Source organism: Xiphophorus hellerii, chromosome 15 (assembly GCF_003331165.1).
Source record: "Xiphophorus hellerii strain 12219 chromosome 15, Xiphophorus_hellerii-4.1, whole genome shotgun sequence".
Taxonomy (NCBI): domain Eukaryota; kingdom Metazoa; phylum Chordata; class Actinopteri; order Cyprinodontiformes; family Poeciliidae; genus Xiphophorus; species Xiphophorus hellerii.
In genome coordinates this window covers 1,447,045-1,473,482 of record NC_045686.1, presented here as the reverse complement: position 1 = coordinate 1,473,482, position 26,438 = coordinate 1,447,045, and the positions used below count along the sequence as shown (strand labels likewise).

Sequence of the window (26,438 nt, the reverse complement as noted above, 5' to 3'; positions counted from 1 at the left end):
CAAGAGTAAAATCATAATAGTGTCTTTCTACAACTACAACTTAAATACAGTCATAGTAAAGACCAATTTGATTTTACTCCTAACAATATATTTTTCTGATAAAATTTTAGCACCTTTTGAAACACCAACAGGTCTTCCTTTTCCTAAAAGCTCCTCATCTTTCATTTAGTCCATGAGATGAGTGTCTGCATGCGCCGCAGCGTTGTATTTGTAGGTGTTGCATGTGTCTGAGCGAACGTCGCTCTGTTGAACAAAGTGTTTCTAATGTGTTTGTTTGCAAAGTGTATGTGTTGAAAACAGCGCATCACTCAGCCTAAAAGCTGTCGATAGGCGAACAGAAACATCATCACCGCGTCACCCATCGTTTAGAAAGAGCGACTGGGTTCCTAATCACTTTTACCGTCCTGTGCTCTCAGACAGAAATGTGTTGAAACTTTTTTTGGGGGGGTTTTTTAGCGAACCAGAATGTGCTTTTCGGTTTTCGTTGCATCTCATTACGTGGAAAACTTATTTATTTGTCAAAAAGGATGTTAAAGAAAGATTTAACTACTATTTTACTTCTTAAGATTTTAGATATTCCTTTTAATCATCAGCATGTGGTTTCAATTATCCTTAACAAATGAAGCTACAAGAAATTATCACATGGTCAACAGCAAAAACTAATAATAATAAAAAAAGAAAGAAAAGCCTTATTTTTAAAGTTACATTTCTCTACACTGAGAACACAAGGCAGAATTTATATACAATTAACTCCTTTTTTTGCAAACAAAATTGTTAAAGTTAAATAATAGAAATTCTTGATAACTAGAGGACTTGACAATGACTGAAAAACACAGTAATCACTCTAAATTTGATGTTAAGTGATAGTATTTTTTTTTTTACTTTAAATTTGATGAATGGATAGCAACCTAAAATTTTATTTGTCCTTTCATTTAATACAATTATGACATATTAGAAAAAATATGAAAATAATCATGATAGCTCTTAAGGTTAGATGAATAAATTGTTGACATATTTGTGCTTCCTGAGTCTAAAATAAAGTGTTATCTTTCACATTATTCCAAGTCTGCTTCTGATTGACGACTCCTTTCCTGTGAGCTGCAGTAAAGTACGGCAAGGTACTTTAAAAATACATAAAAACAGTTCAATGTTTGTTCAATATGTCATTTTCTAATTGGCCTATTTTGAAGTGTTTACTTAATTCAACTACAAACAGAAAGTAATTATGTTTTTTGGGATTAAAATTTTAGTATACTCTTAAATTGTTCTAAAAAATTAAGTGATGCCATAAACACTTCTTATTCCAACTTAAATAAGAGTTGGAATTAACTCTTAATTCAGTTAATTGCAACTTAAATAAGATTTATTTATTTTTGTAATAGGGTGCATTTATGCCAGTCCTATTTAGTCTGCTTTAATTGAACTCCAGTTCGTTTGCCTAGAAAGTCCGGTTCGTTTGGGGAGATGTGAATGTGAAACCGGACCAAAATAAACAAACTTTTGTCTGCCTAAAACCGGTCTCGGTTTGGTTGAAGTGAACTCTGGTGCAGTTTGAAAGCCAAGTGGACTGGAGACAGTTCCAAAAGCAGGAAGTGAACTACAGCGCAGGGAATTCTGGGTAAATACAACTGAAACAAACATTTGTCTAGCACTAGCTGAGTAAAAGCGTCGTGGTCTTATACGCTACTCCAATTTAGATTGCATTTTACGAAAAAGAAAGCTGCTCTCAGTGTCTTCTTCAGAGGTATTTTGTGCTGTTTCCTTCAGTTGTTCTTGGTGTAGCGCCACTACAGGCGAGGAGGGGAACAGATTTTTTAACTAGTGAAAGCGAACCGCATCAACTAAAAATGTAACAAATGTTGCAATTTTGGTCCCCAATCAAACAGTCTATTGGACTTTCAGGTGAGGAAACACCCTTAAACTTTTCATGAGACAGGAAAGCACTTGTTTCACATGGTTGACTTCTGATTTTATTTCTTTTGCTTGTTTCAACTCATTTCTGGTCTGAGACTTTTGCACAGCTCATCTTTCCCACTATTTGTCCTGGCATTCTCGAGTACAATAGCACAAGTCACTATACTAACTGTAAATATGCTTTCTCTAGCCTCTCTCCCCTAAATCTGTAGGCCGAGACTGAACTGAACTGAGCACCAACCTGGAACAGTACACACACACAATAACAGATTATTATTGTAATTATTATTATCATATTATTATTATAATTATACTCCCTAATCTAACATGGAATCAGAGATTACACTGACTGACATGCAGCACCTGGGGGGCGGGGGACGGCGATGGGAGGGGAAGGGGTGGGAGCACCGAGCGATGCGGAGAATCACCCTGCAGCGCCTGGGAAGCCTGACCGTAAAACAGGCGACCAGCAAAGAGCACAGTATGCATGTGTTTGTTTTTTGTTTACAAGAAGCAGAAAAGCCGGCCACTGTGTGTCCGGCAGATGATTGTGTGTTGTTTTTGACCTGCAGAAAGTGAGCGCACTGTAAAAAAGAGCTTAAAGAGTTTAAAAAGCACCTGAAGGTTGGTTGTATAAACGGAGAGTAAACACGATGGAAAAGACGTCGAGCCTGCTGGTTGACTTGAGAGGCTGTGCATGTAGTTTGTGTACGTGTGCGTCCGCGAAAAGACTGCATGAGTTCAGTTGTTAGCTGGTATCTGAACAAGGTTCAGCGGACTGGAAGGCTTCCTGGAAAAGAGGGTCGACTGCCGACCACAAGCACCAGACTGAAAGGTTTTCTCCGAAGACACCCCTGTGTAAATAATCCACCCATCAATTCACGGATCTGTTAATCTCAGAGTTAAAACAGAAAGAAACTGGGATTATTCCATTGTGTTTCGAATATAAGGAAGAACAAACACCCAACAGAGGTGTTTTATTTACACAGGGTTATCCGTTTCAGTCACAGGAAGTAGAAAACCAGCATAGTGTCTAGAGTAAAAGTCGGGCTCTGATTTCCGTGGATGCTGCTGTGTCGTAACTAAAGCACAAAGTGGATCTCTGTGAGCACAACTCCTGGATAACTCGATGACTTTTTCACCAGACAGAAAGAAAAATGAGCAACGACTGGAGTTGAGGCACGAGAGAAGCTGCACCATAACGGGAGGGTAATCTAAACGCTGCTGCAGTAACAATACTGAATCCTAAAGTCCTTTACTGTTTCAGTTTAAAATCTCTTGGAGGCAGAGCTGTTCTGAAAGGAGAAATTGATGACTTTAAACCTCATTTAATGGCGCTGGTTGGAGAATTACACAAACATACTTGCTAACAGAACTGTTCACTGCAAAACTATGGGCCAGTTAGCAATGCACCAATGAGTATTTTAGTAACAATATTCTATCCATTATTCTGGTGATTAAGACAAAGTACAGGGCCAGGCTAATAAAAATAAATAAAAAATAAAATGACCAGAATAAAGTTGCAGCAAAATAAGAACAAAGTCAGAATATTACAAGAATAAAGTGATAAGATTACCAGAATAATGTCGTAAAATTACCAGAGTAAAGTCTTAAAATTTTAAAAGTAGTAATATCACCAGAAGAAAATCAAAGTAATACATAAATAAAGTCATAAAATTACCAGAATAACGTTGTATAAATATCTCCTTACTTTTAAAACAAAAAATGTCTTGTAATTTTGCAAGACGCTTAAAAGAGCAAATTTTTTTCATATTACAACTTTATTCTCATGAGTTTATTACTTTATTCTCAATATTTTATTTTATTTATTTATTCTTCACCCTGGCCCTGACTCCATCACAGGTGGTTCCAGAGTATCTACTTATTATATTAGCAATACAAAAACATGAAAAAGATCAAGTTTAGTTTTTTGAGTGCGTGCATGAACGAACAGTTTATCTTCTACCTAATGTTTTGAATTTTAGGAAGATGTTAATTTGCTTTATGGTCCTCCAACAGAAGACCATAAAACAAATTTTTCTGGTATAAATTAACTCAAGGAGATTTTTTTGTAGAATCAGAGAAGCTCTGCCTCAAAGAAATTTTATTCCCACTTTTTTCATACACAAAGTCACTATGTATGGTCCCAATGTTTACAGTTCACACCTTTTTTTTGTTTTTTTTTCTGCTAAATGAACATGTTTAGTTTAACTCAGGGAAATAAAAACAATTCAGTGACTAAAACAACAACAACAACAACTAAAAAACAGAGACTGTTGAGCCTCCAAGAGCACCAAAAACTGTAGAAGTGTTGAGTTTAAGTGGCACCGTTTGGACTCCATCACCACCAGACTAGCACCACGAGGATTAACTGTTGTGTGTGTTTTTTTTTATGTATTTGTGTTCATTCCACTGTTACTAAGCGTTAATACAGTTAAATATTACAGCAGAAGGAGTCATTGGTGTGTTTATGCATTAAGAGATATTAAAAACTGAAAGCCGGGGCATCTTTGTTACTTTTGCGCCCCCTGGAGGTTAACCCCAGCTATTGCGGCGCAGTAAAGCCAGAAGACATCAGTTTCAAGGTTGGACAGGAAGTATATGTATATGAGTTACAGTACAGAAACCCTGCAGCTGTGTGTTTGTGTGTATAAATCAGCAGGGTAGCACCAGGGAACTAAGGTCAGCCAGTGGTCTACACAGGATCTGGGGGAGCAGTCCTTTGACATTACTTGTGAGGATTTATGTGTGTTTGTCCAGTCTGTCCTTCTGCATCAGCCAACCTTCATGTACTAACTGTATTCTGTTTGTAGTTACCAGCATGTGTGTCTCTTTGTGTGTGTAAGAGAGAGAGAGAGTTGGTTTGTAATTAATTGCAGGCGAAGTACTCCTTGAGCGGGGCGAAGAGGTGCCGGATGACGGGGACGCTCCAGGAACGACCCAGCAGCCTTTGCCTCGCCAGACGACTCATGTTGGACACGTCGGTGTAGTGGACGGGAAAACCGAACACCCTGAAACAATCAGGCCGTTTGAAAAGTTTAACACATGTGACAAACTGAAACAAAACTCTTAACTACCTGTTTTCAGAGTTGGGTAGTCCCTAGTTACATTTATTCGAGTAACTTTTTTTAAATTATTATTATTACTTTTAGGAGTATTTTTACTACGTTTTACTTTTACTTGAGTAATTTTATTACGAAGTGTTGCTACTCTTACTTGAGTAAAATGTCTGAATTTTCTGCCCTCTGAATGAAACACAGACATGTTTTACACAAAGATTCACCAGACACAGACACACACCTGCAGTTTTTGTTCAAGTCTCATAAGTTCAGTAAAAGATTTGGAAAAATGTTCCTTTTGTCTGATTTTGTTATTTTGTAATTATAGTATTTGTATGAATTATTTTCATTTTGATCTTTAAAATACCAATATTTCCACATAACATCTGTCTGATAATGTGATTTTTAATATCAAATGATTGTTTTGATCATTTGATCAAATGCTACTAATTTGCATTATTACCAAATACTTTTTTACTCTTACCTGAGTAATTACTTCGACGGCTATATTTTACTCTTACTTGAGTAAAATTTTTGGGTTAAATTCAGTTTTGTTTTATCTTCATTGCAACTAACACTGGGCGATATGGTTAAAAAATAAAATCTCAGATTTTGTCACAACATACTATTTATTAGTTAAGGCATCAACTTTTTTTTGTTTTCTTTATTTTATATATATATGTATTTTCTTTAAATAAAGAATGTATAAAATAAGACATAAAAAACAGGATCATATAAGTTTATACTTCTTCCTTCCTCTTATTCAAACACATCTAAATACATATATTGGTGTTTGAATTGTGAATGTGAAAATGTTTATAATAAATAAATAAACTACGCATAGCTCCATCACAGTGGTTCTTGATAACCTTGAAAGATTCAGACAAAGTTACAACTTTTATATAGTGTTCAAATTAATATCAATGCAGTTTGAAAGAATACTGTTTGCTGTTTTTATGTGCTAATATATAGAATTGAAGAGATAAGTTTCTCCTTGTTGTAAAAACTTGATGTTTTTTATCTAAAAATGGAATTAAAATGAAAGTTTTTTGTACAATTTTGCAATACACCAGTAAAAATTGTCAAAGTACAAAGTGGCAACTCAGTTTATTTTTAGCTTTTGGGAAAGAAATTAAAATTCTTAAAACAAACAAAACTTCGTAGTTTCTGAGGTGTATGTTGTCACATCATAGGTGAAAATATGATTTAGACATTGAATTATAAAGTACCAGACTTTTATTTCATGTTTTAATTGTATTGTTGCAGGTGATCAATTCAATCAAAAACTAATAAAAATCAGTTTAGTAATAATATAAGAGAAGCAGGACTGAATACATACAGTCATTTTCTGTTGCGGAAATATGAAACTATGAGATCTGAACAACAACATGGAAGAATGTAAATAGTAAACTGTTACATGTTGTCTCTTTGCACTTTGCACATGAAGTCACATCAATTTAATAGCTTTAAACAAATTAATAATAAATAATATTTAAAATGAATAGCTTGGGATTAAGTGGCTTTTCCTGCACTTCCACCTTTTATTAGACCAACCTGCTGCCTTCCCCTGTCTGTCCTGATTCTGTCTCTTTCTTCTTCTCTTCTTTCTCTCCATCCTCACCGCTGAACGACATGAACTTTGTGTTAAGTGGGTTTAAAAATGCAGCAGGCAAACCACAGAAATAAAAAAACATGACATTTTAATGTTAAATTTGATCTCCTTTTTGTGGAGCGATTACTGACTGCATCTGATCAGACACATCACAAGTGCTACAATTTATCTGTTTTATAATTCAAAATCTAGTTAAACAACAAAATATCTATTATTTATTTTATTTTTTATATAAATACAGCTTAAACCTACTGTCTTTAAATGACTTTAAAAAGCTATTTTCATCCCTACAAGACATTCCTCCTCTTTTCATTTTCCACTTTCTGTTCTGCCTCTTGTTGTGAAAACTGGCGTGGAAACGTGAGATCTATCCAGGTCGTTGCAGAAAACAGATCATGAAATCCTGGGAGCCATAAGTAACCCTGTATTTTGATTTACTGATGATTATAAAATATAACGAGTGATAATGTGTATGCATTAACGATTAATCATGTGATTAATGTAAAATAATAATAAATTAGCAATTGACGTTGATTTAATGGGGATTATATAAAAAATAAGCATGTATCTGAGTTAATAACTGATTCAATGATGAATTAAAATAAGAAATGATTGTGTACAAGGATTTGTGAAGGACATGTTACAGCACATACAGAGAAGTGACTAGAATCACTATGAAATTGTGAGAGATGTACTGGTATGTAACTCATGCTAACATAATTAGAGCGAGATTTCAGGGCTAGCGTAGAGTCAAGAGTTTTTCTTTTTTTTTGGTAAAGTGCATTGAGTCGACATTTGTAATGAATAGGTGCTTTGTAAATTAACTTAATGGAGTTCGAACTGAATAAAATAAATTTCCGGACACGCCATACCTTGTGAGGTTTGGGGTTGTAAACACCAACATACCTTTCCATTTCTGTGCACCAGAGGATGTCCTCCTTGTTGTCCATGAAGACGGGGAAATGCTCGTCTTTCCCCTGCTTCACTGAGTTGGAGCGTGTTGTTATGGTACGCAACTTCTCAAACTGAAATTTGCATCCAGAAACAAACAGACACATGAATCCTTTTTTAATCACATTAATAAGATTATTTATAGACTGTCTCTTTACGCTACACTGCAGTCTATACAAGTTGCAAAAAATGCTAAGGATGAGTAAAAAGCATAGAAATATAAACATGCAAGCACAAACCTTAGCTGTGCGGCCGTGCTCCAGGCACTCTTGAAGGTCCAGTTTGTCGTTTGCCATCGGCGTCAGAGGTCTACTTTATATAAAAAGACGGAGAAAGAAAAGTGTAATTTAAATTAAGAGACCACTAAATGAATAACCAATAAATAAAAGTAATAAGAGTTGAGCTGCATCACCTGGACATGCCGGGCAGGTTTCCCCAGAAATAGCGAGCACGGTGGGCAGCAGAGACTTCCTTGGCGTCGATCATCACCGGGTTACACTGAGAGGAAACAGGAAGTAATGTCAGGAAACGCGGCGGACAGCAGGACTAACTGATCACTTTTTAACTTTATTTAGTAAAAATGTTTTTGTCTGACGAGGTTAAAATCAGTCTGATCAGAACGACAGGAAATGGACAAAAAAATAAGATTTAAACACTAAAAAGTAAATTCAGTCATAGAAAGGATGGAAGGAAGGAAGGAAAGAAAAAGAAAGAAAGAAGAAAGGAAGGATGAAGGAAGAAATAAAAGCAGGAAGGAAGGAAAAAATGAAAGAAAGTAGGAAGAAAGGAAAGAAAGAATAAAGGAAACCGACATGAAGGAAAGAAGGAAGAAAAACCTTATGAAAGGAAGGAAACCCGGAAGAAATTATCTAAAGAAGGAAAAGAAGGAAAGAAGAAAAAGAGCAAATAAAGAAGAAAGGAATGAAGGACACCTAGACGAGGATGCTATACCTCTAAAAAGCGTGAGATGTCGCGTTTGTCGCTGACTCCCATGGCGACCACGTTCTCAAAGAGCCAGAAGAACGGCCGCTCGTCACCCGGTTTGGGCCGCGCCTCGTGGAGCAGACGGTAAAACTCAAAAAACAGCCGCCCAGTGCCCTCTGCAGCAGAGGATTAAGGGATTAAATCAATGTTTAATTTCTCAAGTCAAACTCAAATGTGGCTCAACCTACCAAAAAGGCCTTTCCTCGCAGGATTGACTATGGAGAGGTCGTTACAAGGACTTCCTCCGATTACGAGGTCAAACGGTCCCCACTCTTCGATCTGACAGAGGAAAACAGAGCGATGATTACTTCTACCTTAACATGGATTCATCAAACAACTGACAACTGCAACAACTACTTTATTTATTGATTAATCTATCATGGCAATTAATCAATTAATCTGTAAAAAAAGAAAAAAAAAAGGTCACATTCTGCAGATTTTTCATTTAAGCCTTTTTCTACAATATTAGAAATACATTAAAAATGCAAATAATCACCTCACTTCTCAGACTTTACATCAATAAATTGCATAGCAAAAGGTAATTGATAGAATTTTTTTTTCACAGAATTTGAACCAAGTGAAGCTAAAACTACGCACTGAGTTTTTGGTAGAACAGATTAACAAAGTTTTATTTTTAATTAATCTTAAAATGTATATCTTTTGTGTATTTCTAGCTTAATTACTGCTCTGAATTGCCTTTTGTTGAACCTATGTACTCCAGTTAATGATTATCTATTTATAAATTAGTTGATGATTACTTCAATAATTGATACTATATCAAGATGAAACTGATTACAAGTGCAACAAATGATTATTTTAGTTGCTATCGATTCATCGGATAAAACAATAGCATATTTGGCAGATTTTCACTGAAGCCTTTTTTATACAATTTTAAGAATATTTTAAGAAAATTTTGAAAAAACGTAAATAAATTAATTAAATTTCCCTTTGGGATAAATAAAGTATTTTTGAATTGAACGGAATTAAAGTATTCAATTCGATTTTTAAATAAAAAAAATGAATTTTATTGCCAGAAATGCGATCACATGGCATTCCTTTACTGAACTCAGATCATTTGCAGCAAAACAAATACTTCTAACGACAACACAGTGTAGGACTAAATTGTTGACTATTTCTTCAATCAACCAATTAATAATTGGATAGAAAAAGGTAATTAATAGACAATTTTTCACAGAATTTGAAAAAGGTGAAGCTAAAACTATGCCACTCTATATTTTTTGGCTTAATTATTTCTCTGTTTATGTTGCTTGTTCAGCAAATGTCCTTTTTAAGTCTGTATAATTCAGTTAATGATTAATCGGTTTCTTCATGATCATTTCAATAATCAATTCATCATGATTAATCTGATTAATCGCTTCAGCCCTAAATCAAAGGTGAAAATCCTTCACTTACATGCTTGCGGGTTACATTGCGTACATCCCCAACGTACATGATGCGTCCCTGGTGCCGAACCATTCCGACAGTGATGGAGTCTTCACACACTTCCGATGCGACGTACTTGTCCACCTGGATGCCTAAATCTTTCAGCACCAGCAGGCCTGGGCAGAACACAGGAGAGCAGAAAAACAGATGCAATGCTTTGACACAACTACAGAAAATTATCAGCATCAGTCCAAAACCACTGTATTTTTCAGACTACAAGTCGCAGTTTGTTTGGTCGTGCAACTGGTTCTCCGGACCGACTTGTATGTTCTTTTTACCCTTCATGATGCTTTTTCTGACAAGTGTTTTCACACCTGGTAGTCAGATACACTGGTTTGACTGGGAATCAAAATTGCTACATTTTTTACATTATCAACTGCTGCTGTTCTCTTTCACACTGCATTGAGTCAAACCAATCAAATTAATTAAAATTTCCCTCCTCGCCTGTGGTGGCGCTGCACCAAGAACCACAGGAAGAAACAACACAAAAACATGTGTCTTCCTCACAACTTCCTTCTTCACAAGATGTAAACAAAAATGGAATAACGTCAGATTTTACCAGCTGTAGTATTTCTCTTTGGTTGTTGGTAAGAGAGCACAACCATTTCTCTTGCTAGCATTAGACGTTTGCATCTGTTTTGGTTGTATTTACTCAGAATGCTTGCATTGTAGTCCCCTTCCTGCTTTTGGAGCGGTCCTGGTCCGCTTGGCATTCACATATGCATTCAAACTGCACCAGAGTTCACTTTAAGCGAACAGAGACCAAGGTTTTTAGGAGGACCAAAGTTCGCTTATTTGGTCAATTATGCATTCACAACTCCCCAACTAGAACTAGATTTTTGTTAAAGTGGACTAAACATGGCTGGTGTGAACGCACCTTTTTACTTTGGAGCGACTTATAGTCTAGAAACTACATGTTAGGGTTTTTGCAGCTTTATATATGCAAACCTGTGGCAATGCCGTCAAACAGGGAGAGGACTCTGATTGGTTTCCTCTTCTCTGCTGCAACTGGAGGGTACAATTTGGCAGGTTCCTGTAAGACAGGTAGCAGGAAGAAGAGAGAATTAGACAGTCATATAAAAGTGTGGGAACAAATGAATTTTATTTTTAGTTTAACTATGTTCAACCCTTTAAAAATGCTCTATTTGGTGTTAAATATAAAACACTTAGACTTTATGCGCTTTGAGAGATGAATACTGAATTCTTTAGGGCTGAAACAATTAACAGATTCATTCAAATAATTGTCAACTAATTAAGTAATCAATTAATTGTTTACATAGAGTGTTACAAAAGGAAATTAAGCCAAAAACTCTACAAAATATATTGTTGTGAAAACTGGCATGAATTGGTGAGATCTTTCCTGGTTATTGCACGCAAAAAACAGATCATGAGAACCTGAGAGACATAAGTAATCTTGTATTTTGATTTACTGATGATTATAAAATGAGTAATCATGTGTTTGATTTAATGCTATGTGGATCATGGTATGACTAAAATGATGAATTTAAAGTTAATAAATGAAGCTTAGATGATTATTTAAAAAAGATAATGTTTGAAGAATTAAATTAAAGATGATTGTGTTTAATGATTTATGATGAGCACACAGCATATATAGAATATACACCCTCACTACAGTGAAGTAACGGCAATATTCTGCGTCAATGGCCGAGAAGACCTGCCGTGTATTGTGGCTTCCACGTCCAGAACCCTGGAACGGGAGCACAAGATCGTGTGGACCTCTGTGTTAGGCCAAGACGACAACGCCTTCAGAACAATCTATCTCAATGATGGGCGAGGGCTTCCCATCATTGTCCCCATAGTCCAGAAGTTATGGGAAAATCAAGCTACTCGCCATTGCCTTCCTACTCTGCGTCTCTTGGATGGCAAGATTGTGGCTGTGGGCGAATACGTTGTTTATTGACGTCGGGTGTCAGACCAGCACTGCAACACATGATCAATGCACCCAAACTGAGGCCCTCAGGTCATCTAACCGAGCCTGCCAGTCCGCTGACACACCTCTGTCATACGTATGTTTAGCATTTAAGATAAAAACAGCTTGGTCTGTAAATGTTTTAGCCAAAACTCTTCAAATGGTATAGTTTTTCACCTGGTTCAAATTCTCTAGATGGATGCTGCATTTTAGTCAATAAAATGTTTATTTTCTTATTTAAAAATTTATTGAATTATTTGTTCCTTTGCCTTCTTTATGTATTTTTAATATAGTATAAAGTAAGCTTAAGTGGTTAAATAAAAAATCTTCAGAATGTAGCATTTTTTTCCCGATTAATTGTCAATTGATAGAATAGTTAACATAATTGATTATTAAATCAATCTAAAATCATTTTAAAATAATGATTAGTTGCAGCCTGTTTGACTACCAATCAATGAATGTGTCGCAGCTCCACCATCTACTGCAACTGGCATAATCTCAGATTATATCTAGAAATTTTCACAGAAACCATTAATAACTGATGTGCTTTAAGTTAACGCAGAACAAGACTTACAAACTCCTGCTCATGATTGTTGGCGAAGAAGTGCTGTAGCCTGATGGGCCAGTCGTCCCGTCGCCGTAGTAACCCGTACATACTCTTGGGTCCGCACATGTAGCAGTTCCAAGGGTCCTCTTTGATTGCTGCTGCCGCTGAGCCGGTGCCGACCAGAAGATCTACACATTCCACACAGAAACACCTATACACACATAAGCACACACACACACAACTCATCATGAGGATAATGTCTTCACAGATTAATCGTGATAAACTGATTATTGAAATAATCGTCAACTAATTTGATTAATCGTTAACTGGAATATTCAAACTCTAAAAAAGGCCATTTGCTGAAGGAACAACACATTCAGAGCAGAAATTAATCCAAAACTGCACGAAAAATATATGCATTTTGCATTTAAGATAAAATAAAAAAACTTTGTAAATATCCATAGCTCAAACGGCATAGTTTACCTTCAACTGGTTTGAAACTCTGTGAAATAAAAAACTTGTATTAATCAACTTTTGATATTAACAAATCAGCTCTACACTGTATTGATGCTAACTCGGCCAGAGAGGGTTGAGCTTTTCACATTTTGATGTGAGAAGTATTTTTTCTTCCTTTGCGTTCACTAAAGGAATGCCATGTTGTTTCAATTTAATCAATGAAATGTTTATTTTCTTGCATCTTTTAATGTTTTTCTAATATTGTTTAAAGAAGATTACTGTGCCAATTTTTTTATCCAATTAATCAATTAATCATCAGAATAATCAAAAGATTAATCAATACCTAAAACAACCATTAGATTCAGCTCTAGTTGGAATTATTTCCCAGATTGATTAGCAGCATGTTTCTGAATCTTGTGTTGCAGCATAAATTCATTCATTTATGAATAATTTTTTTATTTAACTTTTTTTTAGCTGTCAGTTCACAATAGTTGAGAACAATATTTTCAAACAGTATAGAAACTGTGTTCAAAATAAGTATTTCTGAGCAGAATTCAGTGTGATGTTTAGTAAAATGCATAATCAGACATTTTGTTCCTGCAAGATGAATCAAGAATTTTAATTCTTCTAACTTAAAATAAGTACCAGTAGTTATTTTAAATTGATAATGAGTGAAAATAATACAGAAATGTATCCTGGTTCAACTATATGGGAATCCTGGCATAATGTGAAACAATTATTTGGCTTAAATTAAAGAATTAAATCATAACATCTCAGAATTCAAGATTAGATAAATTGGTCTTGTTGTTAAAACCAACATAAAACTAAAACATAATTGACTTTTTGTATTTTAAAGGCAGCAGGTTAACTTTTATTTTCACCTTCAAACATTTTACAGAGTAGTTTACCATGCACTACACATCAGTGAGTTAAGTTTTATTATTGTTACTTCTGATTTCTGCTGTGAAAGTTCAGCACAAACACGCTAAAATCAACTGTGTACTCCATATTCGTGTAAATAAATCTGTTCCTCATGAGCTGGCTGACCCAGTTCCACATAAAGACAGCCACAAATCAGATCCTGACATTCATGCATAAATTCTGTCCGTAAAAGTGAAATCTAAAACCATGTCCTGGCCACAAGAAGCAGCTGCTGCATGTCAGCGCAGAACTGCTCTGTTGCTGACCTGCAGCAGTTGTTGTTTCCACACATGAGCACTTCCCTCCCTCCACAGCAGATGGTGCAGTAGGACTGGTAGCCGTCGTCGTCATACTGGTAGGCGCATTCGAGGAACGAGTTCTGCGCAGGAAAAACAGAATCAGGACAGGAGAGCAACTATTTCCATTTCCAAAAGCAGCCACTAGCTAAAATTGATCACTATTTGTCGATCTAATTAACTTTGATGAGGAAAATGCAAACATGAGAAGTACAGTGTAAAACATTTGAGCCCCATATAGTTGTGTCTACTATCTTCTACTCTTTATTTTTTATTTTTCAAAGATGTTTTTGGCTCTAGTGGCCTTTATTTCAAAGTGCTATGACAGGAGAATAGGGAAATGAGAGAGAGAGGGAAGATATGCGGCAAAGGTCACCAAGCCGGGAATCGAACCTGCGATGGTCGTGTCAAGGACTAAGGCCTCCTTATGTGGGTTCTGCTTAATCCCTGTGCCACCACAGGACCTCTATCTGCTACTCTTTAAGTCAAATAAATTAAGCCAGTTTTAGATTTTGAACATAAATGTGTGAGTTTGTGAAAGATAAACTTACAGCAGTAAGTTGTGTTAACTTTTTACTAATTTTGTCAAACCTCCAAGAGTTGAATAAACAAAAGTTTTTAGCTTAGCACTTAAAAAAACCGAAAGAAGAAAAAAACAGAAGTGGGATCTATTTCCCAGAATGCTTAGCGGCATGTTTTTATATCCTGAGGTGGAAGTGTGTTACATTGATCTGAATCTTGTGTTTTATTAAGGCAAGGGTTTATTTTTATGTCCTGTTAACACTAAATGTTTTTGAGCTGAATTTAATAAAATGTATCATCAGATCAGAAATTTTGTTCATGCAATTTGAAACAAGAATTTAAATTGTTCTAAAGTAAAATAATCTGTTATTTTAACTTGATATTTTGAGTAAATAATAGAGAAATGTGGCTCTTTAACCAGGTGAGGGCAGTTTTTTTTAACTTGCATATTGTGAAATAATTATTTGGTTTAAATGGCAGCATTAAGTTAAAACTCACAATTCAAAATTAATGAACTTAAAAAACAATGTTTAGATAACTTGTCTCTTATTGTTAAATCGACTTCATGAAATTTAAATTCTGAGTTAAAACCAAAAGAATTTTCTTGTTGACTTTAGTTGCATTTTCAAGGCAGCAGGTGGACTTTCATTTTCAAGTTAAACCACCTTAAATAATTTTATAATTTTGACAAAGAACCTGCAAAAACCAGACAGCAGGATAAGTAGTGAAGCGTAGAGATGCAAAAAAAACCTGTAGATTTCAAATGCAAAACTGTAAATTTTTAAATATTTAATACCTATAATTCTTTGCATGGCATTCAAAATAGAAAAACATCCAATTAAAATTCTGATTAAGATCAATAAAACCCTGTAGCTTAAAATGATCCATGTCAAATACTTTTCTTTCTGCTCTCAGTTTTTGTCCTTCATACTTTTCCAGATCAGAGCCAAACTTTTCTGACTTCACAAGACTCAGTCAGAACCCAGTTAAGGTTAAATAAATCACTGCAATATATATCTGTTAAATAAACTTCAAAATAGCATCTTATGTGAGAAAGAAGAGTTGTTGTTTTTACTTTGCAGCCCTGGCACATTGCTCCCAGGAAGAGAGGATGCTCCAGAGAGAAATTGAGGCTTCCGCAAGAGATGCAGATATCTGGACAAACACAGAAAACCAACACAATGGTTGAGTTGTCTCTGAAAACTAACAAAGGACTCATTGGGTCATAATAAAGACAAGAAAAAGGTCACATATTTATAGAAGGAGGAAATAATTATCCAGAAATGACAGCTTGATGAGGATTATAGCAGCTGTAAATCAGGTTGTAAAAGCTGCTGTTGGAAATCTTTAGTAACAAAGCAACTTGAATGAAACTAAAACATATTTTTACTACAAATGTATCTCATTTAGCTAATTTTAGGGGGTTCTTACCGTCTATATTCCTTGTTTTCTTTTTGATTTCCTGTATGAGTCTCTCTGGAAAACACATAAAATAATGCAGATAAAAGTTAAACGACAACCTCTTTCTTTTTTTTACTTTTACACATGGGGACAAATATGATATAATATCTAGAAGGAGCAATTTACGATGAAATGTGTTTGCAGGCTTTACCTCTGGTCCCTTCGTCAATCACCTCTCTGATTTTTGCTTTCTCTGCTGAGTTTTTGCGCGGTTTCTTTGCAGGTGGTGGTGTATACGCTGCCTCCGGCTCTGGCATCATCTCTAGGTATCCTTCCTTAAACTGATTTTGCTCCTCTGTGGGAGAAAACACATACGTTTACCAGGATTTCTAGTACCTCCTACAAGCATTTTCTAATAATGTTCATGTAGCATCAAACAGACCAGAAACTAGTACAGAAAGCACTATTTCCACTAGCAGATTTTTTCACTTAAAACAGAAAAAACAGAAACACAAATCTTACCAAGTAATTTTGGTCTAGTTTCTAGCGCAAATATCTTAGTAAACTTGAAATAAAACAAACTAACTGACAAGCAACTTTTTAGGAAGCTATAGAGACTTGTTTTGAGTCAATAATTCCTTAATATTGATGAAAAAGTTCCAGTTTCATTGCCAGATAATTTAACTTATAACAAGACATTTTTCCCATGTTATAAGTTAATTTATCTGCCAATAGAACAAGCACTTTTTTCTCTCTAGAGAAGAGGAGTGGGGAGAGAACACCTGAGGAACACCACTGCTGATTGTTCTCACGCGAGATATTTCAAATTAACAATTTTTACATTTATCACATGCCAGTTAAAGTCAAATAATGGGTAAAAACTCTTGGGAAAAACTGACACTTCTTCCTCATTGATTATCGAACAACGCAGGTTGAAGGTGCTTGTCATGAGCAGCAGCTGGTCACCTTCTGGAGGATCCAGCGACTGTGGCCCATTGGGCAGGAAGCCGGTCATGGCCCACTCAATCATCTGTCTGGTCTGAAGTTCCACGCCTTCAGCCTCGTCGCTCGCATCACAGGAGGAAACTGGTCTCCCCGCTCGCACACTTGCAACCTGAGCACAATCAATCACACAGAGCTGATGTTTATTTCTTGCAGAATCTTTAGCCTCACAGTAATAGGAAATTACATAAACAAGAATAGTATTGATTAATCAAATTAATCGTGATTAATCAATTATTGAAATAACCATAAACTAATTCAGGAATCGATTAAGCGCTAAATGGAGTATACAGACTCAAATAAAAAAGATTGCGACTTGGTGAACAAACAACATATTCAGAGCAATAATTAAGCCGAAACTGTACAACAATACATATACATTTTGTACTAAAGATGAAATAAAAGAAAATTGTAAATATGATAAAGTGGCGCAATTTTAGTTTCACCTGGTTCAAATTCTGTGAAAAAAGTTTTCTATTAATCACCTTTTGCTGTCCAATTATTAAAAGAAAAAAATGTATCGCATTTTGATGTTAGAAGGGTTTTTATTAGCTGCAGATGCATCCTTTGCTAAACGTGGTCAAGCACAGACCAAAGAAATGCTTTGTTATTGCGTTTTGGTCAAGAAAATAACTATTTCCTTATTTTAAACAGGAACTGAATGGCATATTTGCATTTTAATGTGTTTTTAATCTTATATAAAAACATTTAAATAAAAAATTTCCAGAATGTGCTAATTTTTCTATACGATTAATTGGATTATTTTGACAATTAATCAATTAATCGTTATTGTTAGGTGCAGCCTTAGAATATTGTATTTCTCATTGCTCTTGCTAAGAGTACAAAAGAATGAAAGAAGTTCTGCATCACTTGCAAAACACACCCACTAAATTATACATTACCTGACTCAGATGTTACCACTGAATGTGGGCAAAACAGGAAAACACACCTCCACAGATGCAACAATAATAACTACATTTGGCATAAATTGGTAGATCAAGTTGCATAAGATATTAGGCTGCACGTTTACACAGTTTTTTTCTCTGTGTAATCATAGAGGCCAACAGGAATAAAGCCCACATGCTACAGGTCAGTAAACTATGACTCACACGCTGTAATGTTGGGAACACAGAGTGAACAGTGGGTTTGCTACCTGCAGAGCCTCAAAAATGGCCTTCCGGTACATGGACTGCTTGTTGTACGTTGGCTGGTGGAAAGCCGACGAGAAGGAGCTCAGAGGCATCAGCTTCTCCACACAAACCTGCAAAACAAGTTAGAAAGAGGTCAGGATATCAAGTTTTTTTTATTTGTTTATAACCAAAAGTTTGACTTTTTATTCTAGTTTTGAAAAATACTCACAACGGAGAATTTTCCATCACCGAACCACATGACCCAGCGAGTCCCGTCTGCAGCTCGACTCCGGCCGCTCATCCACCAGGAAACGATCCGGCCGGGCCACCAGGAGAAACCTCGCAGCTTCCCAAACACTAACGTTCCAATGCCAAAACCTCGCCCGTCCTGAGGAGTCACACAGGAGTCACCAAAGTCAGCATGAAAAACATTTTTTGTTTTTATAGGAACTGGTATGTTTTTTACATCTTAGATACATTTGTGATTTTTTTTTTTTACCCCTCCAGGGGGTCTTTTTGTGGGCTCTAGTGTCCCTTATACAATAGTAGGCTAACAGGAAACAGGGAAGGAGAGGGGGGAAGACATGCGGCAAATATCGTCGGGTCCGGGAGTCGAACCTGCGACAGCCGCGTCGAGGACTCAAGGCCTCCAAATGTGGGTCGCGCTAACCGCTACGCCACCACGGCACACCCCCATTTGTGATTTTTTTTAAGGTGACCCATTATGCTTCCTTGAACAGGTTTGGATAGATCTATGGGCTATACAAAACATGTAAACTAACACCTATGAACAAAATAATTCTTAGATAATGAAATTTTAGTCTGGTTACTTTCAGAAGGAGCTGTTTTAGGGTCTCATATCACTTTAAATCAAAATAAACTGCAGCTTTTTACTCGCACGTCAAAATGGCTGCAAAAAGATGCACAATTATACAATTGCACATCTTTGAAAAGTATTAGTTGAGCCTCGTGTACAACAAAAAAAATGTAGCGAGTGGTTTCTGGATGGTAAGTCAACAGCAAAACACTTGTCTTTTCCAGTAGCCATTGTACAGTGCATACAGAGGCAAAACCAGCTGGTTAATACCATACCATACCATACCAACTTTATTTGGTTAATGGCGCAATGCCGCTGATCTTGACTCAAAAATTGGGAATTTCTTTAAACGGATAATTTTCCAGACACCAACAAACATTAACTTATTTTCCTAAATGAATTGATGGGTGTTTTTAAGAGTTTAGGTTGTTTTAGAAGCAGTTAAGACCCAAATGGAGGGACAAAAGCGTGCAAAAAGTTAATTTTGCATAATAGGTCTCCTTAAATGGGAACACCACAATAGTGAAATTGTGTTTTTTTTCCACATTAGCAGAAAATCAAAAAGGTTTTATGGACATTTGTAATGGAAACGCAAATAGTGTGGGATTGGATTTCTGTCATACAAAGCATTTTGCATGATTGCAGAAAAAGTTCTGTTTATTTATTTAACCAGTTTAGTCCCATTGAGATCAGAGATCTCTTTCACTGGGGAGATCCAGCCAGGACAGCAGCAGCAGCAGCAGCAGCATAGTTACAACAGAAACAAACACATAAAGGGTTAGAAAGTTGAAGCTTGGGTTGTAAGTTTTTCCAGGTGTGAGAAAAGCTTTCTTGCCTGGTTGAGTTTGTATTTTAGGGACAACAAACTGCAGAGCATCCATAGACCTAAGACTGTAACTTCTATGTTTCCTGACTAAGAGACTAGATATATACGTGTTACAAATAAACACATACCAACAACTGATCTGTAGTACACATAAAGACGTCAAGTTAATTTTAGAATAAAGTACACAATGATACGTAAGAGGACCACTGCTGGTAATAAATCCTGATGGTATACACTACCTAGCATGCAAAGGCAATGTAAACTACATCCATCAATGTTTACAATAAGCAGACAAGTTGTTTCCACCAATTTCTGTTTCACACAAAAGGAGAAGCAGGACTTATTTCTCCTGTAGTGAAATTCTAAAATATTTTTTACGACATACTGAATATGGTCCTTAGAAGTAAATTTATTATAAATTAATATCATAGATACTCAGTGTCGTTCTCACAATTCCTGAAGCAGTAAAAAACTGAAATTTTGTTTTCTCTACATTTAAAACAACCTGCACATGACACAATTGTTCATTCAGATATAACTTGAATAAAGGGGGTGAATTCAAATGCATGCCACACTTTTCAGATTTTAGTTTGTAAACAATGAAAACTATGGACAATTAAAAACCATGTATTTTGCGCGTTCTGCACTACATTGCAATAAAGTTGGTTTAGGTTTTCCCATAAATGGATGAGAAAAGACAAATCTAATTAACTCTTTGGCGTTGGAGCCAAAAACAACCATAAAAAAAAGAAAAAAAACAACCACAGAGATGCCAAAGAACATATTACTCATCCACATAGTCACCACCTCCCACTTGGTCCGCAGTAATGGTGGCTAGAAAAGTTCTGAAAACACTAAAGCGTGACCAAAACACTGCACCACGATTTTCACCCACACTAAAATCTGGCAAAAACAACTCCTACTCTCATCTATTAGCTCAGGCTGGTTGTAAAGTACCAGCTTAACCAGAAGACTGTTTTATTCAGCTGCAAGTCCTTTCCTGCTCCTCCGCCTCAGGAAATCTCTGACCTTCGTCCCCTTTACACCTCCTAGAGAAATCGCACCCCTCCAGGTAGGAGTCTCCACATTCTTTCAGGTCCTACAAACATTTTCTGATCACAGCTACAAAAGTTGGAACAATTTTACATTAAGTAAAACTGTTAATCAAATCATTAATTGATTACAAAATAAACATTTATTTTTTGTGTTTGTCTGTACGATGGAGTATTAGGGGCATTCTAAGAAAAAAAAATAATTATGAGAATAAAGTCATAAAACTGAGAATAAAGTCAAAATATTTACAAGACAGTCATAATATTACAGAAATAAAGTCATACAATTACATCTTTATTGGGGCCTGCCCATAGCAATGCATAAGGAGAGCAGTACTGACTTGCGAAGCAAGTCAGTACTGCTCTCCTTATGCATTGCTATGGGCAGGCACCTATTATTCTACACCCAATAGAATGTCTCTTTATTTATATCTTTATAGATTTATTTTTCTTCCATCACCGTTAATATGAAGCTCATGTATTTTTTCAAAATAAAAGCCTCAATATCCCCCTCATGTTAATGCACCGCCGTAGGCGGTGCAATAATATTAGCATGCATTATATTTTTCTCTCAGGTTAGGGAACTGCCTTGCGCAGCAAGGCAGTTCATTAGCATTAGCCTTTTACCTTAAATAAGCTATTAGCTATTTTCTTACTTATTAGCCATGTTTAATATACTGAGTGGAGTAAGTCAATTACAGACAACATTCTAATGCCCTTCTAATGTCAGAACTACAAACATGGTGGAACTGTTAGTTACTACAGAGGAGGACTGAGCTGGCCTTTAGAACTACTTGTGTTTTGGGCTTTTTATAACTGATTTTATCCAACCATTGTTACACATGGATTTAGTGTGGCAATTTAAAATTAAGCTCACTGAAAATTTCAAAATAAAAGCCTTGAAAATTTTTACATCAGGTATTTGCTCTTTTGAGCTTTATATAACTGATTTAACCAAATGACTATTAGACATGGGATTAATTTGGCCCTTTGAAATGAAGCTTAAGAAAAATTTCAAAATAAAAGCCTTGAGAAGTTTTACATCATGTAATTAGTCTTTTGAGCATTATATAGCTGATTTAATCCATTGAGTGTTATACATGGGATTTGTCTGGCCCTTTGAAATGAAGTTTAACAAAAATTTCAAAATAAAAGCCTTGACAATTTTTACATCATGTAATTGCTCTTTTTGGCTTTTGTTGACTTTTTCATCCAAAGCACTGTTACACATGGGATTAGTTTGGCCCTTTGAAATGAAGCTTAACAAAAATTTCAAAATAAAAGCCTTGTCCATTTTTACATCATGTAATTAGTCTTTTTGGCTTTATGTGACTTTTGTATCCAAAGCACTGTTACACAATGGAATACTGTGGGCATATAATATGAAGCTTACTGCAAATTTCAAAATAAAAGCCTCAATATGCCCCTGAGGTTAGTGCACCGCCGCAGGCGGTGCAATAATATTATTCTGCATTATCTTTTTCTCTCAGGTTAGGGAACTGCCTTGCGCAGCAAGGCAGTCGATTAGCATTAGCATTTTAGCTTATATAAGCTATTAGCTATTTATTTGACTGTTTAGCCATGTTTAGTATACTGAATAGAGTAAGTCCATTATAGAGAACATCCTAGTGATGTCCCACATGCTAGTGACAGCAATCATGCTAACATTAGCATTTTTGCTAATTTTAGCTGATACACTCACTTTATCATACTGATTGGTGCAAGTACATGTTAGTAAACATTCTTGTGATTCTCCTCATATGATTGCAGCTTTCTTTAGCATTGATGCTAATTTCTAGCATCAGAACGCTGGGTCCAAACCGACGGGCACACTTTGGCAGGCCCCGGTTAAATTTCTTCAGGAATTTTCTAGTTTTTCTTCCATCACCGTTAATGCGGCTCGTACCGCTGCGTGCACCCCCACAAAAGTGGTATCAAAACGTGCGGCTCGATGCCGAGAAGGGAGCTATTATTTTTATAAGGAATCGGACTTACAATGGCGACGTAAAAAGCGTCAAACGAGCCAAATTTCCAACTGCCGAAATGCAGAGCCTAACTGACACCAACTGCCGCTTTTTTAGAGTGAGAAATGAAGAGAATTTTTGACCCCAAAATGATTTTGAAATCGCCCTCATGCCCACAAATATCACCCAATTGGTATCAAACTCGGTCATGACATCGATACGCCTGCCTGCTCCGGTAAAATGTTTTCGAAATTTCTCTAGGGCTTACGGTTTTCTGTCAAGGTGCTTCAGAGCGAAATCATGCGCCAGGATAACTGACGATCTCCCAGATTCACTTCCATGTATTTCTGAAAAATTTCTGTGCTCTGCATGCACCATTTTTTTCTCATCACTGCAATTACTGTGAGTGTGCTACAAATATGAATCGCGGTACTATGGGAGAAGACAAATAGCCCTCTCATATGCTTCAAACGGTTTTCCAATACGTCTCTCGGTTCCTGAACGGCAAGGAGTTGTTCAGGCTGCTTTTTCCATATAAACCAATGGGGTGTCTCACAAAGATAGAAATATTTTTCCACCTTTCTCTCTCACACACACATGACAGTTAGCAGAGGATTGATAACCATAGCAATGGAACACAGGAGGGGATTGGCTGCTGGTTAGAACTACAAATACGCATCACTGTAGTTCTAATCAATACTCAGTTAAAACAGAGGGCTGAGCTGCCATTTAGAGCTGCAGGCTGTTTTGGCCAGTAAATAATGGATTTAACCCAAACACTGTTAGACATTTTAATTAGTGTGATCATTTAATATGAAGCTTATGTATTTTTTCAAAATAAAAGCCTCAATATCCCCCTCATGTTAATGCACCGCCGTAGGCATGCATTATATTTTTCTCTCAGGTTAGGGAACTGCCTTGCGCAGCAAGGCAGTTCATTAGCATTAGCCTTTTACCTTAAATAAGCTATTAGCTATTTTCTTACTTATTAGCCATGTTTAATATACTGAGTGGAGTAAGTCAATTACAGACAACATTCTAATGATATCCCACATGCTATTGACAGCATTTAGAGAAAGATATGTTCAGCCTGCTTTGTTCAGAAGAACTAACTGCTTCAAACAGTTAGAATTCTGTCTCTCCCTCTCTGTCTCACTCACATGACAGCTGAGCTGCTCTTTAGAACTACAATGACTGAAGGTTAGAACTACAACATGGCGGACACTGAGTGCCTATAAAAGAGGTCTGAGCTGAATGTCAGAACTACAACATGGTCGAACTGTTAGTTACTACAGAGGAGGACTGAGCTGGCCTTTAGAACTACTTGTGTTTTGGGCTTTTTATAACTGATTTTACCCAACCATTGTTACACATGGATTTAATGTGGCAATTTAAAATAAAGCTTAATGAAAATTTCAAAATAAAAGCCTTGACAATTTTTGCATCAGAAAATTGCTCTTTTGAGCATTATATAACTGATTTAACCCAGCAATTGTTACACATGGGATTAGTGTGGCAATTTAAAATTAAGCTTAATGAAAATTTCAAAATAAAAGCCTTGAATATTTTTACATTATGTAATTGCTCTTTTTGGCTTTATGTGACTTTTTTATCCAAAGCACTGATACACATGGGAATAGTTTGGCCCTTTGAATGAAGCTTAACAAAAATTTCAAAATAAAAGCCTTGACAATTTTTACATCAGATAATTGTTCTTGTGAGCATTATATAACTGATTTTATCCAATCACTGTTATACATGGTATTAGTTTGCACCTTGGAAAGGAAGCTTAACAAAAATTTCAAAATAAAAGCCTTGAGAAATCTTACATTAGGTAATTGCACTTTTGAGCAATAAATAACTGATTTAACCCAATGACTATTAGACATGGGATTAGTTTGGACCTTTGAAATTAAGCTTAACAAAAATTTCAAAATAAAAGCCTCAACATGCCCCTGAGGTTAGTGCACCGCCGCAGGCGGTGCAATAATATTATTCTGCATTATCTTTTTCTCTGAGGTTGGGAACTGCCTTGCGCATTAGCATTTTAGCTTCAATAAGCTATTAGCTATTTATTTGACTTATTAGCCATGTTTAGTATACTGAATGGAGTAAGTCCATTATAGAGAACATCCTAGTGATGTCCCACATGCTAGTGACAGCAATGATGCTAACATTAGCATTTTTGCTAATTTTAGCTGATACACTCACTTTATCATACTGAATGGTGCAAGTACATGTTAGTCAACATTCTTGTCATTGTCCTCATATGATTGCAGCTTTCTTTAGCATTGATGCTAATTTGTAGCATCAGAACGGTGGGTCCAAACCGACGGGCACACTTTGGCAGGCCCCGGTTAAATTTCTTCAGGAATTTTCTAGTTCTCGTACTATTATGACTTGATCCTCATATTATTGCGATTTTATTCTCATATTATGACTTTAATCTTATTACGACTTTATTTTTGTAATACTATGACTTTATTCTTATATTACAACTTTATTCTTGCAATATTATGACTTTATTCTTATATTATTACGACTTTATTCTTGTAATATTATGACTTCTTATATTTTTAAGACTTTATTCTTGTAATATTACGACTTTATTCTCATATTATTGCGACTTTATTCTCGTACAATTTTATTCTCATAATACTATCCTTTTATTTTCGTAATATTTCCACTTTAACCTTGTACGAGTTTATTATCTGTTCTCTATTAAGACTATATTCTTGTAATTTTAATATTTTTATGTATTTATTCTTCCTAATATGGCCCAAATACTCCACCTCAAATATTTTGTTATTTCATGCACCTGGTACTCAATCTCGCTGGGTATAGCCTGGTCTCCCCTAGCAACGGGATCTGGCGTCACGGCAACCGTTGGAGAGGCCGGATCTGTGTGTTGTTGTGAAGGGGGCGGGGTCGGGCTGGCTGGATCCTCCTCTTTTTGAAAGCCGGTCTCTAATAGGTCATCCATCATGTTAATCTCCGCCTCTCTGTACGCCCGCTGCTCTGCCTGCGGGAAAAGAACAGAAACATTTCTCTCTCGTTAGACTTTAAAACTCATTTCTGATGACGACAATAAATATGAAATGCATTTTCTTTACCGTGGAATTTATACATTTTGTGCTTATATTAGAAACATAATTCAGAAATACTTTATTTAACCTAAACAGAAATTAAATCATCCAAGTATCATTAAAGAATCTTTGTGGATGGTGACGGTTTGGGTGGGAAAGATCTCCAGTAGCAGTCAGTAATAAATCTGAAGAAAAAGCTTCTGACTGAAGACTCTTGTCATGGCTTTATAACATAAATTTGCTGGTTACAAAGACGATAATTCACAATAACATGTACTGTAGATGGCAAGCACTGCTAATTCATCTCTTTTGTTTTTGCTGCTTAAACCTCTGGCTGTATCGTTAGAAAGAAAAAATGTTGAAGTAGGGGATATGATTCTTGGCTATTATGATAAAACAAAGAGATGCTCTTTGGTCCTGCTCTGCATCCTTTTGGATTTTGGGTCGTAGTTTAGGTAAGTTGTAAAAACAATACTTGTTGCCTCATAACAAGCATCCGAAAGTAAAAAAAAAAACTAAGAGCAA

At 36.0% G+C, this 26,438-nt stretch overlaps 1 protein-coding gene across 8 annotated transcripts in view; it reads right to left on the bottom strand.

Annotated features, from left to right (window-relative positions):
- Positions 1-448: 448 nt before the first annotated feature.
- Positions 449-26,438, bottom strand: part of LOC116733992 (DNA (cytosine-5)-methyltransferase 3A-like) — a 66,187-nt gene continuing 40,197 nt past the window's right edge. For 5 of the 8 annotated variants that reach the window (XM_032585048.1, XM_032585054.1, XM_032585049.1 and 2 more), the window contains 18 exons: positions 25,646-25,849; positions 18,398-18,556; positions 18,192-18,299; positions 17,003-17,150; positions 16,248-16,391; positions 16,067-16,111; positions 15,711-15,790; positions 14,084-14,196; positions 12,468-12,651; positions 10,912-10,996; positions 9,934-10,079; positions 8,709-8,799; positions 8,488-8,636; positions 7,949-8,034; positions 7,776-7,848; positions 7,492-7,610; positions 6,528-6,596; positions 449-4,925 (listed from right to left, as the gene is read on the bottom strand). In XM_032585048.1, coding sequence (XP_032440939.1) covers positions 4,784-4,925; positions 6,528-6,596; positions 7,492-7,610; positions 7,776-7,848; positions 7,949-8,034; positions 8,488-8,636; positions 8,709-8,799; positions 9,934-10,079; positions 10,912-10,996; positions 12,468-12,651; positions 14,084-14,196; positions 15,711-15,790; positions 16,067-16,111; positions 16,248-16,391; positions 17,003-17,150; positions 18,192-18,299; positions 18,398-18,556; positions 25,646-25,849 — 2,145 coding nt within the window. In that variant the 3' untranslated portion in view covers positions 449-4,783. The remainder of the gene's footprint in view (positions 4,926-6,527; positions 6,597-7,491; positions 7,611-7,775; positions 7,849-7,948; positions 8,035-8,487; positions 8,637-8,708; positions 8,800-9,933; positions 10,080-10,911; positions 10,997-12,467; positions 12,652-14,083; positions 14,197-15,710; positions 15,791-16,066; positions 16,112-16,247; positions 16,392-17,002; positions 17,151-18,191; positions 18,300-18,397; positions 18,557-25,645; positions 25,850-26,438) is intronic. The other 3 variants (XM_032585050.1, XM_032585051.1, XM_032585052.1) reach the window with 3 other exon arrangements.